Source organism: Semicossyphus pulcher, unplaced genomic scaffold, assembly GCF_022749685.1.
Source record: "Semicossyphus pulcher isolate SPU_LCO1_2020_fin unplaced genomic scaffold, fSemPul1.0.p SCAF_13, whole genome shotgun sequence".
NCBI classification, from domain to species: Eukaryota; Metazoa; Chordata; class Actinopteri; order Labriformes; family Labridae; genus Semicossyphus; species Semicossyphus pulcher.
In genome coordinates this window covers 24,145,558-24,163,691 of record NW_027211637.1, presented here as the reverse complement: position 1 = coordinate 24,163,691, position 18,134 = coordinate 24,145,558, and the positions used below count along the sequence as shown (strand labels likewise).

Below are 18,134 nucleotides of genomic sequence, written 5' to 3'. Positions count from 1 at the left end.
CGCTGTATATCTCCCCCTTTAGAGACCATCGCTCTTCTTTACAGCTCCTGCCTTAAGTAGGCAATGCTGGGGAATGATGGCAACAAATAATCCTGTGATAATAATGGGCCTTTGCTCCTCAATGATGATGAAAGAAAGTCCCTCATAAAAACTACCTTTTTAAGCTTTTATTTTATTAAACAACAGAGGCTCCATTAGCAGCTCAGAATTTATTTTGTGTTGGGCCGCCGTGGGAAATTTCCAGCCTGCCAGGAAAAAGATGTAATTACGTTTTATGTGTCACCATCGACCTTACTGGAGACATTTCTTCACAGTATGAACATATTTTTTTGGTTTCAAGGTCTCAATCTCAGTCAGGTAAATGCTGTTTCATTATCACACAAACCACCACCTACATATACCCGTAATGTGAGGCAGTGTGGGATTAAATCAGCCTCCATAGTCATTCATCTGAAAAAGAAAAAGGGTCAAACAATGGCTAGTAATTACTTTTGCAGAACTTTGCCTAGTCTTAAAAAAAACACATGAGAATTATATTGACTGTTGAGCTCCACTCTCATTTTTCAGCCAACATAGGATACGCAGACATTTTGATGAATCACTGGTGTGAGTGTGTTACCAGGTAATTGTAAGATTCATACCCAGTGGCTGGCTGAAACAGACCCTGTTGGTGGGATATTATGCACATCAACGCAAGGAGTGTAACATGTCTATGCATACATATTTTCGTAATTGTCAGAAACAGGCCAAATATAGGCTATATACCTACATGGGGCTGCTGTGTCGCCGCAGGTAAAGCAGGTCTTCCTTGCCTTCAGTTGTCCACATGTCGATGTGTCCCTGAGCAGGACACTGAGCCCCAAAGTGCTTCTGGTAGTTATCCCAGTGCCTTGTTTGGTAGCTCACTGCCATTTGTGTCAAAGTAAGTGCTGAATGATGGTTACATGAGGGGCAAATTGTAAATAAATGCTGCAAAATGAACAAGTCAGCCTTTTTGTCCTGGAACCCACAGGACTCCCTGAGGGTATTAGTTTATAAGGGCCTTTAAGAGAACTAAAAATGAGTGAAAAAATAAAAGAATTATTTTATGTTTATAAAATATTTTGATTAAACACATAATTAAAAAAAACATGGAGAATAGTAATTAGGCTAAAAAGAACAGCGCCATGCTGTGTTGTTATTCCACCAGTATTAGCTAGTATCTGCGTGATGGTACACAAAGTATATGCAAAATACTTCCCTCTCCTCATGCTAAGCAAGTCATTAAGTTATTGAATTTAAAATGTGCTGAAATGCCTTTTTTGATATGAACAGAAAGATAACTCTAGCATATGCTATAATCATCCAGCTGCTGCTTTTATGTTTGAGTTTAACAAAGTACTAAAATACATTTTACAAGTTTGTTGATTTATTGTTGCGTTATTTTTTGTTTTTTAACTCTGCCTGACCTTGAGTGCTTTGAAAGGCACATTTAAATAAAATGTATTATTATTATGATTATTACATTTTTGATGGGATCAATTATGAGCAAAACATTTTTCAATTCTGATGTGAATCAATTATTTTCCCATCCCAATGTTTTATTTTTTTCATATAATTAATAGTTTTTTATTGCTTGCCAGGGACTAGGCACATACAGTACATAATGATGCATGTTAACACAAAGCCTGGTCTTAGATGTGACCGTTCCTCACATCTTCTGCCATAGCTATCACTTGTTTTAAACATGCCTGGGAAAAAAGGAAGGAAAAAATCAGAATACTCACATAATTCAAAACCACCCTGGGGGCTTTCACAGCCCTGCACTTCCTTTTCTTCTATGTAGCCTGCAGAGTCTGCAGAAATGATGGCCAACACAGAGCCCACTCTGTTTCTACTTAAGTCCTAGGAATACAGTTATTGCAGACAATACCTTATACAAAATGTATATGTATTGTGCCACATAATACAATATATACTTAGCCAGAGCGACACACATTTGATGTGTGAGTTATAACTGTAGTTCAGAAAAAGCACCAAACTCTTCATGGCCTCAATTAGAGCTTCCATTTTTTTGGCTCTTGTTAATGAACATCATTCATTAATCAGGAAAATAATTTAGCCACTTATGATGGTCAGTGATTATTATTGAGAGCTGGTGAGGGGTCTTGAGGGTACCGTTGACTGTTGAGGCAGTGAGGAGGATTGCTATGATGTCTGTCCCTGCAGAAAACTGATTACATGAATTACAATCTTTCTACTGGAAACCCAACAGGCACATCCATGTACAATTTAGTCATTGGACGTGATTACAAATGTGGCTTGGCTTTTCAGAGTCTTGAGGTCATCGATTTACTTCCAATCAGTATTTGTACATCTAATCGAGCAACTCGGTTATTGCCAGCGTCAAACCTGGTATCTCAAATATCACAAGAGGATAGATCAGATTTCTGGTCGAGGAAAGAAAACGGATAGGTTTCATTTTTCTTCCTAGAAGAATGAGGGCATCAGTCATCTCAGGGTTTACGTTTAAATAACAAAACCCTCCAGCGGCGTTGTGATTATGAGTCTGTTGCATCAGGTGCAACGGAGGAAGTAGTGTGACTTTATTAGAGATAGATACTAGAAAGTCTGCAGAGAGTGGAGGTTGGGGTGAATGAAATGGGTCAAGAAAACTCCTTGTCCCTGTGCTTAAACCTGACCAAACCTTAACAACGGTGGTGTAAAATCAGAAATGGCAATGTTATCCTTTCCATATGACAGTTGTATTGTTAATATGTAGATTTTTTGATGGACAAGCCTGATTTATTTGGTTGTGGAAATGCTTGTCAGGGTTGCTATTATGACAGCAATTCTGTGTTTTAGAGTAAAATTCAACTGTTAAATAACAGAGGGATTGTTTAATATTTACTTCTAGAGGCCATCAAGTTAAAGCTGCTGTGAGGACACAGCAGCGAACATGGCGAAAGAGCGATGTAGAGTTGGCCTTCTTTCTGTTGGACAGGTAGATGCCTCAAACCAGGTAAGACGAAAAAAACGGGCGGTTAGCATGCTAGCGCAAAGGTAACCGGCGGTAAGCATGCTAGCGCAACGGTAACCGGTGGTTAGCATGCTAGTGCAAAGGTAACCTAGATGCTGTTGGTGTTAGCTCGGTGGGGTGGGCGTGTTCTTGCACAAGAAAGTGAGCTTCTGGTGATGGAGAGCCCAGGAGGAGGGGCCCAGTTTGAATATGTTGTTGACAAAATGCAAGGAAAAGTCCTGCTTATTATACCTTTAAGTGTCTGACGTATCACTGGCATTATATTTTTGCCCTGGAAAATGTAAACAAAGGCAGCGAGCAGTTAATCGCTTCATCTGACACCTACCCCTGCCAGCAGTTTCAGGCATTAAAAATAACTGTATAGAATCAATCAATCAATCTTGTTATTGATGGTCTGGTTTGCTTTTGTAGATCATACAGAGTAATCAGAATTCATTTCAATCTGTTTAAAAACCAGCGAAAAACTCCTCACAGGGGCTTTAAGGTAGTTTGCGCAAGAGTTCCACAAGATGGTGACCAACATCTGAGACAACTCCAGCTGATTACCTGCTGTTGAAAAGCAATTTATGAACTGGATGAATGCCCAAGTCTTAACCCCATCAGACACCTTCTTCAGCACGCACTGCTGATCGCAGCCGCTAATTAAAAAGGAGAAAGTGCCAACAAAGTGATGTGTTCTTTGAATGTCTCTGAACTCCTCTTTGAAATACATGAAAATACACATTTCAAACTGGAGTCTAATCAGGCATCGGTGCATCAGATATTGTTGATTTATGTTATTGAAATAATAAAGAGTTCATTGGCAATCATTTGAAAAATGTCAATGGAACTCATAGTTACCACCTTCAAACCTGAGCACAGAATAGAGCAGTTGTTTTAGCGTTTATTCCTGTCCCTGGTATCTGTCTGTACTGCATACAGATTACACTGACAAAAGTGCACTGAATATCCTCTACTCCCATGGGGGGGTTTGTATTTGACCCACCTTTTGTGAGACGCCTTTCTAACTGGACTGGCAGGCAGATGAGTGTGGCGGTAAATGAGACTGCATAAGCTGAGTGGATGAACTGTGATCTTCAATATCCTGGCAGGAGGAGAGTCTAATATAACCGAAGGTTCTCCAGGAATCTGTTTAAAAGTAGTCGACACCTTCTATCAAAACTTTGAAGACAAGAAGAAAAAAATGACCTTCACAGGCTAAACACACTACATTGTTCTTCATGACATCATGATTAATTTCAGCCTAAAAAATTACATATGTTCATGTTTAAGTGACAAAGCCTCTAGTGTGGTTAGTCTTTATGATGGAAGCAAAGCAGAAAGTCAGGTGATATAGAGAGTGGGAGGGTCCATGCACAGAGAAGGGTTGGGCCAAGAAATCATGGGACTTGAAACCTAACCATTACCATGTTGTAATTACTTTACCGTGAAGATTGAGGTAATCTTAAAGAAGCGATTTCACCCAATGATTATTTTAACCTAACCATGATCTTTCCCTTAACCTTACCTAGTCATTTTCTGTCTATACCACACCACACATATCCTCAATTATAGTCTTGTCAGTTTCATTTCACACGATTTGTACCGGTTTCAGGAGGCAGAGACACAAATAATGTCGTTCTGCCTACATTGCTGTTAGATCAGAAACTGCTTCCATGATATTCTGGAGGGCATGCACAAACAATGCATTTCGTTGTTTAATTTGGAGGTGTTGTTTGTGTTCCTGGATTCCTAAAACCAGGATCAGCTGTTGTTCTGTTATTGAGAAACCAGGATATGCTATTTAAAGAACTGCAGAAAACTTAATTTGGCACGTTTAATCCTTATCCAGGTGTCTAAACATTCACTGTTGTTGAGATGTTTAGTAATCAATCACACCTGTTCACAAGTAATAAGAGACCTGTTTTCAGAGATATGAATAACCAGGTTTCTCTGATCATATTCCAGATATGGCATTTAGAAGTAACAGAAACTTTTAGCCAATTACCAATGTATGTGTTTATGCTCTGCATGTTGTGGGCTTCATGTTAGAAGGAGAAAACATGAATGAATATACTGTGAGATTCCTGATTTGAATCTTTGTTAGGCTGATTTGTTGACACACCAAAGATCCTAATAACACTTTTGTTGTTGTTAGTATATTCCACAGAAAGCTATAAAACATCACAGCCACAAAACAGGAAGTGCCTCTTAAAAGGTAGTCCACGACCCAATGTTTAACTTTGCCCAAAGACTGTGACAGTTTGTGAGTGGAGTTTTTATCAGGATTGAACAGAAAAGTAATTGTGATTCAGCGAGTCATAGTTGAGTTCAACAATAAGTTCTCTCCACATTTAATAAATGGCACGTTGGATTCTTGGAGTGAAGAAAGAATGATTTCTGATTGCACTCGCCTGACCGACAGACAAATGCCCCCATCTGCGGGTCAGGTGAATACATCCTTCAGAATAAATCGACAAAAAATGATATGCTGCTGCCAGTCGGCGAGAGCATCTCAGAAGCACCAGGGGAATGTGTTTTGTGGCCTCCCTGTCACTTAGAGTGGGTGCCTGCTCTACAGCCCATTACCTCTCATCTGGGCGTGATGGGTTTGAATGAAGGCCTAGTTTCAGCAGAATCAAACGCTTCAGTCGCTTGTGCTGAAGTTTGATGCTGACTCATGTTTGTGCTGTCAAACTTAATGTGGTGTATTGTAGAATTGATTTAGGTAACATAAACTGACGTGAAATGATTAACAAGGCATCAGTCCTCGATCAATCAATCAATCAATCTTCTCAAATACTGGATAGTAATATGGGACAGTGTAATCTGTCAACCACTTTATTGTGTTTGTGTTGTCTCTGGGCTGGTTTTAATTAACTGTACTCACCTGATGAGTCCTCTGTGGTTTCCTAAACAGACCTTTGTGGCTCAATCTTCCAGTAAAGCAGGAGCTACAATCATCGAGTGGGAGATCAATAAAGAAGGTTCTGATTTTATTCCTAACCTTCTCTACGTGACATATTTTCTTTGTTTCACGTATCTGTGTTTTAAGTGCATACATACGTGCAATGAGAAATGCTTTTAAACTAAAATGCAGTCTCAAAACAGGATAAATCTTTTCTATTCCTTCAAGTCTTTGATTTTTTTTTTTGAAGATTGTCGATGAAGAGACAGATCAATCAATAGCTGGTTAGTTTTCTATCTTTATAGCTGCGTAGAAAGATGACATCACACTTTATTTATCCCACCTGCAAAGCTCTGATTAGTTGACTGTTTCTCCAGAACAGCCGTCAATAACCATAACACCAGGCCTATTTTTAAATTGTTAGACTAGAGGTGTAGTTTACTTGTCTGGTACCAGGCTATTGGGAATGCACACTGTTGAAGGGAATCCCATAAGTTGACTGTTGAGCCCCCAAAGGCCCCAAATAAAGGAAATCCTGTCGACAAGTCTGTACCAAATAATAATAATACAAGCATAAACCCACTCAGGGTTGGTTCATTGTAGTATTGCAGCATCTCATTATGCAGTGGCAGTTTGGAGAAAGTTTTTTAAGTAAATTCTATTTTACCTTCAGCTGACATGCACAACATTTGTTCATTAAGGTACAAGCAAACCTGTGTTCTGTGGTATATATTTACATTACGAACTTGTTTTGTATCTACCACATATTGTTTTTCTGACACCAGAACCCAAACCTGCATTTCTAGAAGAGATCGTAAATGTGCTTTGACAATGCAATTCACAGCATTTGACGGAGTAAGTCTGACAGGAGACGTCAACATCCAGGTTGCTAAGCCCGTGGTTCCTGTGGAAATGAATTCATTAGTTGACAAAGCTTGTTTAATCCCACTCAGCTTGTCGGATCCTACACATAAAAATATACACTAGACCTCTTTAAGTCAACACATTTCCAACCACACCTGTTTCTTGCAAGAAAATATGTCCAGCCTTAAAATAGCTGTCTGTAAAGTTTTTTCCGTCGTATTTTACTTTTATTTTCGGATTCTTGCATGTAATTGTTACTGACAGGATTTTTATTGCATTTTGATATTGTTAACAATTAAGTTTACAATGTTTTTTTAAAAAACATTGTTTTGTAACAGTGTTCAATAGCCCTACTTGGAGAGAATGCATTATGCTTTATTATGCAAAGAAAGGCCAAGTTCTCTACCCACAATAGATTTCAGTCCAGACAGTGGTATGACTCACTCTTTTTGGATTGGGAGCCCTGTCTCTCTTAATCTTAATGAGGCTCAGAAGTAATTTCATTTTTATTTATCAATCTTTGGTGTGCACCCAGTGGGTTCTCTCACACAGCTAATGGGGAAAAAAATAGATAATAAAAACTGAATCTGAGTCATAATGAAGTAAATTTGTGATACATGAAAATAAGTCGTGTTGTTATAAAGAAATAATTAAATCTTTCAATTGTAAAGGACAGTGGCTATTGGGGTCAGTAGCCTTCAACGTCCAGTTAATCTGGAACAAGCATACTGTAGATTGCTTATTGCAGGAGAAGACACCCCATCACCTTGCTTTACATACCTGTAGTTTGTAGGTTATTTGACAACTTTGGTAATTGGTAAAGTGGACAGACTGAAATAAGCAACAAGTTTCAAAACACCCTTCAGGTTAGGGGTCTTATCCAGCTGCCATATGAACACATATGGTGTCAACCACATCTTTCTTTCCTAGTATGGTGAACATGGTTAACATACATACATAACATCATCATGTGAACATTGTCATTTAGAGCGTATTTGCATGTTAATATTAACATTTAGGTCAAAGCACAATTGTGCCTTAGAACAGCCTCATAGAGCTGCCTGCATGTCTGTTTACTTGTGTCTATGGTTGCTAAGGTAAGAAAGTATAAAAAAATGTTTTCAGTATTAAAGCTAAGATTTTCCCCTGGGGATGAACTGGACAGAGCTGCCTGTCAGAGAATAGAAATGTAAAGAATAAATGCTGAGAAATGCAGAGGGTTCAGTCAGTCTGTCAGTCACGCATTCTGCGATTAACTGTCGCTGGACTGTGAAAGCTCGGAGGGCCTGACAAAGCAAACACACCTCAGAGAATAAAACATAATCTGTCTATGACACTTTCAAAGGGGTAGGGTAATAAGACCAAAATGGAGGAAAGCCTTATTCAAGATCTTGTCACGAGGGACCAAGAAATGCCAATACCAGAGGCTACAGTTTTCTGTCATTTTAACTACTGTGACCTCACAGGACCTCGGCCTGAGTTGACACATTGATTACATACAGTGCTGAACTCTCATTAGCACATCGGGTATTTCTTTTAGTGTTTTCCCTCTCTTGAAAACAACATTATGCAACAAGAGCATTTATATTAATGTGACCTCAAGAGAGCAATGTTGATGTCCTGAAATATTGATTACAGGAGAATTTCTTGGCCGGCATTTATTTAGAGTTATACAAAAATATGCAGCCACTTGCTTCATTGCTTAGACAGGATTGTTGGGAGCAGATGCGAGGACAGAATAATTAATGTACAGTAACTGAGCATTCGAATGCTTGGCTCCAAATACTTATCATACACCACATATAGAGGTGTTTGAAGGACAAGGTCACTGACGTTTGCAAATAAATTATGTTTTTAATGTTCTTTTTCCTAAGAGACAGCTTAGTTTTATAACCAAAATAGAAATGACAAAAAGGCAGTTTTAAATATAATGGGAAACACATCTACACTGTATTACTAAATCCAGTAAACACAGACTCAAATAATCTCAATAACTGCACTGGATATTGTTTACCTGCAATGTAGTAAACTAAACCTTTGAACACAGTTAAAACTTTATTAGAGGCAGAACCCCCACAAAGCGGCCAGGCCAGACTTGGCACTGTGCTGATCAGCTGTCCGAGGTGTTCACAGGCATCTCAACACCTCACTTGAGATAAACAAAATCTCCTTCATTAGCCGCATCACCAATAACCAGGGACCATAGGACTTAATGACACTAACCTCTGCATTCATGAAGTCCTTTGATCCCTTTCTGCTGTCCCACCTCAGAGCCATTACAACCCTCGCCTGCACCCCCTGCAGAAAGCAGTTCTGTTAACGATGCAGTAAAAGGGCCTTTCTCTTCATCCTTCAGCACCTGGACTCCTCAAGAACCTGTGCCAGGGTCCTGTTTGTCGACTTCAGCTCTGCTTTCATTTTAACTAAATGTGCCTGAAACTTCCTGAAGGGGCATTAGAAACTTCCTGTCTGACAAGTTTCTGGCAACACACAAAGCAAGGAAAACATGCCTTAGACACAGATTCCCCTAAAACCTGTGTCCTTTTTCATGAGGCCTTCTCACAGTGTATCATCAGCTGCAAGTCAAGCCATCAGTCCAACAAAGTTTCCAGGTGACACCAAACTCGTTTGACAAATCTCTGATGTGGTACGCCTACAGGTTACAGATTGACTATCTGATGAACCCAGCCCCACCCGTCTCCAGCTCCCTTTCTAAAGACGATGATGGTTCACTTCTACTCAGCCATTATTGAGCTCCTTACCTCCTCCATCACCATCTGGTAAGCTTCTGCCACTGCCAAGGACAAGGACAGGTGGGGGCCTATCATTCGCTTTGCAGAGAAGGTGATTGGATGCAATCTGCCATTCCTCCAGGACCTGTACGCCTCCAGGAGCCTGAGGCATGCAGGAAGGACCCCTTTCACCCCGACACAAACTGTTTCAGACACCCACGTCTAACAAGAGGCCGCAGTCCATCAGGACCAAAACATCACACAACAAGAACAGTTTTCCTCTTCGGCAGCTGGCATCATTAACAAGGTGCAGGATATGGCCGCTCCTGTTGTCTGTTCATACATTCTACAGAAAAGTTTTTGACCCTAAACCTAAACAAAAAAGTGTTTTGTGTTAAACACTTAAGGATGAATAATGACTGGGAGTTTTGGCATCTTTTAAGGTGGAAGGTTTTCTTGCTGGTTACTCAATGCATGAGTTAATGCTGTGCCTTAAATGGCAGTATGAAAACTTTGACCCTTTTTGTGTTTGTCGGCTCTTTCGCTGATAAATGATAATAGGTGATGAATGGATCTTACACAGTGTCCTGCGTATATTGCCACTTGGTCAAATAAGTTGCCGATAAATGGTTGTGGTGCGACCCTGCTGCTGCTTTACAGCGGGCACTAGTAACTGATTACTGCGGCAAGCCTAGTTGGAGCATGGTCATATTATAAGACCAGCTTGAATATGTTTATGCAAATTATAATGAGCTCTTTGAAACTAATAACAATAATGTTTTTGCTCCCTTTATTACCCCTTTTTCCCTCACTGTCCTAACCTAGTAAGGGTGAATTGCTCATATAAAAAGACTCTTGTGTGCATCATTATGCAGTGTATTATAGTTTGAAACTGAGATATATTGACACATCCAGGAAGCTATATTAAGATCTAAGAGTCCATCTGGGCACTTGGCTGAAAACTTCAAAAACTCTTCAGAAACAATATTTTCATTTGGCATTTTCCCCTAAAATGGATTCGCTTCTTCAAACACATGTTCAACCACCACCCATAGTTTTCACGTACTTCACTTTTGTGTGTTACATGGAAGCTTAGTTAAGTGCATTGTACCTTAGATTCCCATGCAATGCAAAAATATGTGAAAAGTTGACCGAATGTACAATCCGTGGGAAAAACATCCAAATCAAATCCAATCCTATTTGGCACATTTTTACTGGTGCAAATGCATAATACATAACATGCTTTCATTGGTTACAAAAAATGAAACAATACAGCATGTGAAAGGTTTTCTCTGTTGGTTTTTGGAAAACAAAGTGCCTCCATTGAAATGTGATAATAAATATCAAACCAATCGTAGGTGTTCCTCCCTCAGGTTTTTCTAAATGGGTAAATCTACAGAAACCTGGAGCAGATGGTTTATAGCTAAACAATGTCACAGCAGGAATATACCACCATTTTATCATGGCTGCTGAAACAATATCAAAGGCAGGAGAGAAAAGCTGCATTGTTCACTCGGGCCAGAGAAATGGAAGTCCAGAGAGACAGTTTTTCAACCTGTCTTGTGGCACTGTGCACCAGCAGGTTCATAATAGCTCTGCTTAATGAGGGCCATGATATACCTCCACCACTTTATTGGCAGGACTTGGATTCTTTCCCTGTGCAGAAAACCATTATTCACTATAAAAGAAGACCTGGCTCCAAACAAGCCTAATGCACTCCATCTGTGGACAAAAAACACGACCGCATATATGGAAATAGAAACAGGAAGTTCAATTTTCTCTGCCCTTATATACTGTGTAATGAAAAAAAAGGAGCACTTGCATTGTAAGATGATGGGTTTGATCTTCAGTGCTTCACTTGGCTCAAAATACAATCATATCTGTGCCCTCACGCATAAAAGAAAGATTCTAAGTAACCCGAGAGGAATATGTTTAAACACATAACATTTATAACATAATGTTTCTAAAACCATCATGTCAGAACGTAGGTTACAAAAGATGAAAATTAAACAACAAAATAAAAGATTACATAATGAAGTATCCAGGAATGAACAAATGCCACAGATGATGAGAAAGTTCTATTTATCATAGATTAGTGTGCAAGATTAGAATCACCCAAATTAGCCGTGTAAAACAAGCCGGGTCTATTTTCTGCTTATTTAACAGTAGATTTAAAGCCTCTGTGTGCGTAGCTGTAGGTGGCATGCTAGTCTTCATTCCTTGCTGTGCTGTCTTAAGCCCCAGGTGGGAGTGCTCTTGTGTGCCATTGTCGGTTGTATTTGATTTTGCTACATGTGGTGAGACATTTCATCTGCTCATCTTTCCTGGAGTTCAGGGCCAAGACAGGCTTTGCAAACACACTCTAATCCACCGGCAGCTACACAACAGACTCTGCAGCTTCCTGATCCCTCATATATCCCTTTTGAACAACAATAAATAAGAATGCTTCTTCTACGGCCTGACATGGCATTCTGGAAAAAGACCTAAAATCCACCTTTATTTTAATTTTCTTTTACTTTTTCTTTATAAGCAATTCATGCTATTACACAGGTTGCTGAGTGCACGTAACAGCTGGAGACATGCGTTTTTTTTCTTTCCGCACATGGCATTTAGATTTCAGGTGATATATTGGTTGCTTCATCCATGTTTTATCATGTACGAAAGGATTTCCAACATGCTGCTGAGTGAATATAAAGATTCAGACATTAGCTTTTATTGCAGGAGATACATCTTATGGTACATTAGATTAACAGGAAAACTAAATCACAGGAGCTAAAACGGCGCTAGCTGCCTTGAAATGATTTTAAAGGATAATATATATACCTCATCAATAATCTACTGAACAGCCTGTAGTTATTCTCAAATAGGCTGAAATAATTCATCAGAACAAAACAATGCTGTAAAAGAGATTTACTGTTAGACTTCATAAATGAGTGAATGTTAGACTGTAGTTAGGCCTTTATATGGAATAAAAGTGAGTTTAAAATAATCACCACATTTGTTAATATATAAATAATCAAATTGTACCTGTAATCACACGCTCCAGGACACATCCGTGCCCTTTCAGTATTTAAGAGACCACAAGTTGGATTGTAACCTTCGTGAGACGGAGATGTTTTTATTCATATAATAGAAAATTGTCAAGTATCAATTTAGAAGCAGTTTAAATGAACGTCACTGAATAGTTCAAATTTATTTCAGTTCTTTTGTCAACATCTTTCAATTTGAAAGCTTTAAAGTGTCTCATTTCCTGCTGTGTGTCGAAGGTTGTGCTGCCATGAAGAGTCATTTCTCCTTTTAATAACTGTTTGAAAGGATTAGGTTGCAGCTAATCAGCATGAAATTGAAAGAAAGAACCAGATTTATTTCTCAAGGTTTGCTTTTGTCGCTGTGCGTAGTTTCAGTATAAAGAGGTAGGACACATTACTCATTGGCCGATTGTGTCATGCTGAGAAGCATCAGAATAATGTCACTTCCTCCCTCCTGCTGGTAAAACCTGTGGAGAAGGTTACTATTTCCAAATAGTCCTTATAAATGGACTGAAAATAGCTGGTTCTTTCCATAAAAAAAGGTTTATTTGTCAGTAAAGAGCTCCTGATTTAAAGACTGGAACAAACAATTACACTTAAGTAATTCTACAGCTGTGCAATTACCCAACAAAGAACAACTCTACACTGGTTTGCCTTTCAAAACTAGCCAAATTGACTGGTGATGAAATTTTACTGTAACCCCAAAAAAGTTGCATATATTTTCCATGGAGTTTTTTTTTAACATCCTACCAAATGTGAATAACTGATGCGCTGTTTGCTCAGATCGTAAAGGCTTAAGCCAAATTGCGGTTGACAGAGTGACAGAGCAATCTTTGTTATATTACTTCTCCTTTTTAATCTTTGTAGTATTAGAGTTGTGTTTGGCATCACATTCTGGAGGATACAGGAAGTGAAAATGATTCCCATTCATTGAACGTCAAGGTTGCTTCATTAGGTTATTGTTGAAGTGTCTGCTTGAGCAATATCTGTGTAAAGTACAGTGTGCATGTTTCTGCTCTTACATGGAAGTCTTTTGAGTGAATAAGCTAAAAAAATCTCCTTTAAGGGAGCATCGTGACAAAGTGTCATTTCGCACCTTTCTTAATTGGTTGCAAACACCTGGTCCACCTTGAATTATATCTCATAGCCCATCATCCTCCACAAGGTCTTTTCTCCATTTATACTGTTTTGCAGCAACAACAAGATTGGAAACACAGCCTGATGGCATTTAGACAAGATGAGAGTTCATGGAGAAGATATACTGTGGCGTCCCTGCAGAGGAGATTCTTGTCACGGTCGTTTTGTCAACAGAAGAAAGGCCGGTCTCTGCATTCTCTCTGTGTTGACACAGCATGGTGATTACAGCAGTTTTCCTCTGACTGTAGATGCCAAATTGCATTGAGGAATAATCTCCAGGGCAGGCTCATATTCTTCTAATAGATATGTCAGCATAGCACAGAAAGGACAGGTGGTAGACAGGAATGCAAACTGTTTCACTGGATGGCAGCCACGCAACTTACACTCAAGCTGTTGCATCCTGACAGTGAATAACTGCTCCTTGCACAAAGCCATTATTTTGGCGTGCAGCAGCACTCCAGGGGGAGTTTTTGTGGTTGGCCAAGAGGAGTTTTTCATTTTTCTTTTTGCTCCATTTTATTTCTCGGCTTATTCATTTCCTATGTTCATTTCATTTACTCTCAAATGAAAAACCACACTTCTGCTGATGAAAGTTTGGGCCATACACTGCTCCCCCTGGTAAGTGAATTACTAACCATAAAGACAAATGGCCAGCCATGGCAGCAGATGCTCTGCTGAGGAATGGCGTGGTATTATTGAATGTTTATTGGAACAAGAGAAAGAGAGAGAGAGATTGAAAGGGTAGGGCAGTTAGAGTTATTCTGCGACGGATCTGCTCTTTAATCTTCGTTCCAAGGCAATTCACCAACTGGTTGTGATCAATAGCTGATTTCCCCCACAATGGCTTCATACCAAAGCATTGTTCGAGCCTGACACATCATAAAGGCATCAATGGGGGAAATCTGTTGATCCTTCAGCAGTACTTCACAGCCAGTAATAAAATTGATTTAATACAGCAGGAGTGTAAAAAGCCTTCAGCTACATTTTTGCATTAGCGTTTCCTTTGTTTATTTATGTTAACTCTGTAAATGAAGTCAAGAACCAAGTTTTTTGGGCAAATGAGGAATGAACAGAAGTGCTTGGATCTACTTGTATATGCAGTGATAAAGCTGCATGTTTTTTTTATCTGACGTTCAAAGCAGCAAGAGTGACAAATTGAGGCAGCGGGGTTATTTCATTAGACAGATGAGAGAGGTAGTTAATTCCACACCAGCGTCTCACTTCATGACAAATATCCACTTTCCAAAAGCAATTATCCGACCAACTTGAACAAAACAGCCCTCATGTTTGTGGATTTCACTATTTGTGTCTTAACTGGATGTTGGTATTAGACATGCATTTGAGCTACTAGAATGAAATCCAGCTTATTTCTGCTCTGTGGACCAAACAGAAGATATTCAAACCAGGGGTGGGTGGCAAACCGGTTTCATACCATCACCGGTGTCACGTTGTGCCATGACATGGATTGTGCAACACCGTCAATACCGTGATAAACACATGTTTTGGTTTTCGTACACGTTTTCCATAACTTATCTCTAGGAAAAGTCCGTCTGGAATCACATTAGTGCATCTCTTCCACAGAGCACACAGAGACCTGACGCTCTGCATTTAGAGTATGTGTCACTTGCCTGTAATCATGCACTTGACGCTTCAGCTGTCGTATATAATGTCGGCGGGATGATTGAGTCAGACGCGGTTACGCGAGTCGGCTTTTCAGTGAATGTGTGCGCACACACGACATGAGGTTGTGCGTTTGCCGAGAGGAAGTACGACGCGTGAGTTTCGTTTCCAAAAATTCCCGTCACGGGGCTGCTCACGCTGATTAAACATACGTTTGAACACCATTAGGAATGGTAGATGACAAGTCACCCAGTTGCAACCCACATGTCTTGTTGTCGCTGAACCAAGGGTGGTAAATAGATTTTTGTTTTGTAAAATAGAAAATAGACTTTAAAGTCCCAAATAACCTTAAGTATAATTGTTAATCGTGTATATGTACATGAAAACACATCGATGTGTTCCCTTACATTGACAATAGAGCAAAAAGAGCTAGAGTCAGTACCTTTTCATTTTGTAAGGAAAAGAAATATTAAGAGATTAAAATTTTAGGTCAAATCACCCACCTCTGCTATAAACCTATAAAAAACCCAGACATGGGAAAAAAATACCGTGAAACTGCCAGAATATTAAAAAATACTCTGGTACAGATTTTTAGTCACACCACCCAGCAGTTTACTTCCTCTGGACCATGACCTGCAGTTCAGCGTGGGACTTTCTTGACTTCATCTAAAATATTTGACAGGATAAATGTTTGACACATCTCTGCAGATTGTACAACCTATTTAAAATCCTAATCAACAAGTGCACTGGTAGACTGTGAAACAGGAGGCTGTGTAATACGTTTTCTTATTTGAGCAACAGAGGTAGCAGCCAGTATATTCTAAATACAAACAGTCACAAAGGTGCCTTCAATAGTTTCTGAATAATTAAATGAGGGCAATAGTTTAAAGTAATTTCTACCCAAATTTTATCCGATGAAATAAACAGAAATTCACAAAGTTCTCTGTGGAAATTGAGAAACTTAAAATGATACACCCCACTTAGCGTTTTGCCCAGGCACCAGCCATTCCAATTTAGATTTTTAATTGTTGGTCACCACCTTACATTATAACTTTTCCTTTCACTTCCAACAGAAAAAGCTTCTCTGCTGTGGCAGTAAACCTCATTCCCACATGGGCGACCTTTCAGTCAAGCTGTTCAGTCACTGGATTGCACCAAACCTTGTTGCTGAAAGCTTGAAAATGGCTGCCTCACAATGTGTTGGGTTGCTAGGATAGGATCTTTGTGTCTGCGACTTTGAGTTGAAGCCAAAGCTGGTTGATTAATGGGAGAAAGTGTCATTTTACATTTGAACAGACTAGTATCTACTCTTTGCATCCTCCACCTGAGATTGTCTGGTGAAGGCGGACCTTCTACGACACCTCAAGCATGATGGAGGGACCGCAACCTTCATGCGGTGATCCAAATGGTTGGAGGCTGCTCATTAATATAGATGGGGTTTTTATAGGAATGGCTGTTGGGCTAAATTATTCAGAGGGTTCAGGGAGACATATGGGCCGGCCTCTTCAATAGCGCAGCTAACTGAACACGTAAATACCTACTGTGGGGCAGGTGAAGCAGAGGAGCGAGCAGAGAATGTGTGTATGAGATGAATAATGGCATGGAGTCATGACAGTCCTAAATCATGAGCTGTAATAGTGTCACCAGGGTGGCAGCGGCCATATACACGCACACACCAAACACGGTAGCAATATTTCTAAAAAAGACAGGCAGCATGTGCGTGACATGTACGTGTACATGTCCTGCATAATTTTAATGTTAAAAGAACAGTGTATTTGCTGGTTGAACCTCGGATATTGTGATGTTAGTCTGTGTGAATGATCCAGTTAGATGATGACAATGTGCAAACCGGGCAGCGAGGCAAGACTGAAACACAAAAACAGCCGTGGAGACGTTAAAAATAGCAGCGGGAATATTACTAAATTCCTGTCAGGGCATGAACACATTTGATTGACATCTCCTCACAGACAACAAACTACTGCAAAGCTCCAAATACAGACTCTGCAGTGTGATATAACCTGCATGTCGTTTTCATACACCTGGCATGCACACTACTGCACGTACAGCAGCTTATTCGTACACACAAACACACACTCACATGCAAACACACTCATGTGCATACTTGGAGATAAATGAGGGGTCTCATCCTGTGATCAGGTCCATTAAATCGTCCTGTCAGTCTTGGCATGCTGTTATTATTGTGCAAGGATTGATGGTAATGTACACATGATTCTGTCTCTTGTTCCATAATCTTTAGTGCTTTACTGAAATATGGTTTCTGTGTATACAACAAGACCAAACTGTACAACAGTGGTAGATCAAAAGGTCCTTTACTTAAAGATATGATCTCAAAGATTTTCATTTAAACAAATGTCAACACAATGGTGACAGAGCCTACGGCCCACTGATGAAAGCTTTTGAATTTGCAGTATTACAGACTGGGTGTCTGTGGCGACTTTCACGGAAGAAATCACAAGTAGCGCCCAGTTATTGACGCGTTTTCCATCAGCCAGCAGTGGTTGGTCTGCCAGAGAGGGTAGGCGGAGCTAAGCGGCTGCTTTTCTGGTCTCGAGTAAACAGTAATCTACTATGGCTGAACAAACAAAGGAAAGATCGATGACTACAGATACAACTTGAAAAATAAGTGAAAATCCAAAGAAAAAGAAACAAATTGACGCTCAGATGAAACGCAAACTGTCTAAACAGGAAAGCGACCGTCAGCGAGGAAAATCAAGAGTTACAACCGTAACAAAGGGAGCCAACCATAGACGTCCAGATATCTGGGACACATGTGCCCACAATTGTCTTTTATTGCTATAAGGTGCCGCCATATAGAAGGGAACTGA

The 18,134-nt window shown here is 39.7% G+C and overlaps 1 protein-coding gene across 1 annotated transcript in view; it reads right to left on the bottom strand.

The window, feature by feature from the left end:
* The window catches only part of LOC138589382 (immunoglobulin-like and fibronectin type III domain-containing protein 1), a 29,532-nt gene extending 28,620 nt beyond the window's left edge, over nt 1-912 (bottom strand). Inside the window, exons 1-2 of the mRNA XM_069659645.1 lie at nt 770-912; nt 642-664 (exon numbers count right to left, since the gene is read on the bottom strand). Coding sequence (XP_069515746.1) covers nt 642-664; nt 770-912 — 166 coding nt within the window. The remainder of the gene's footprint in view (nt 1-641; nt 665-769) is intronic.
* Nucleotides 913-18,134: the final 17,222 nt, after the last annotated feature.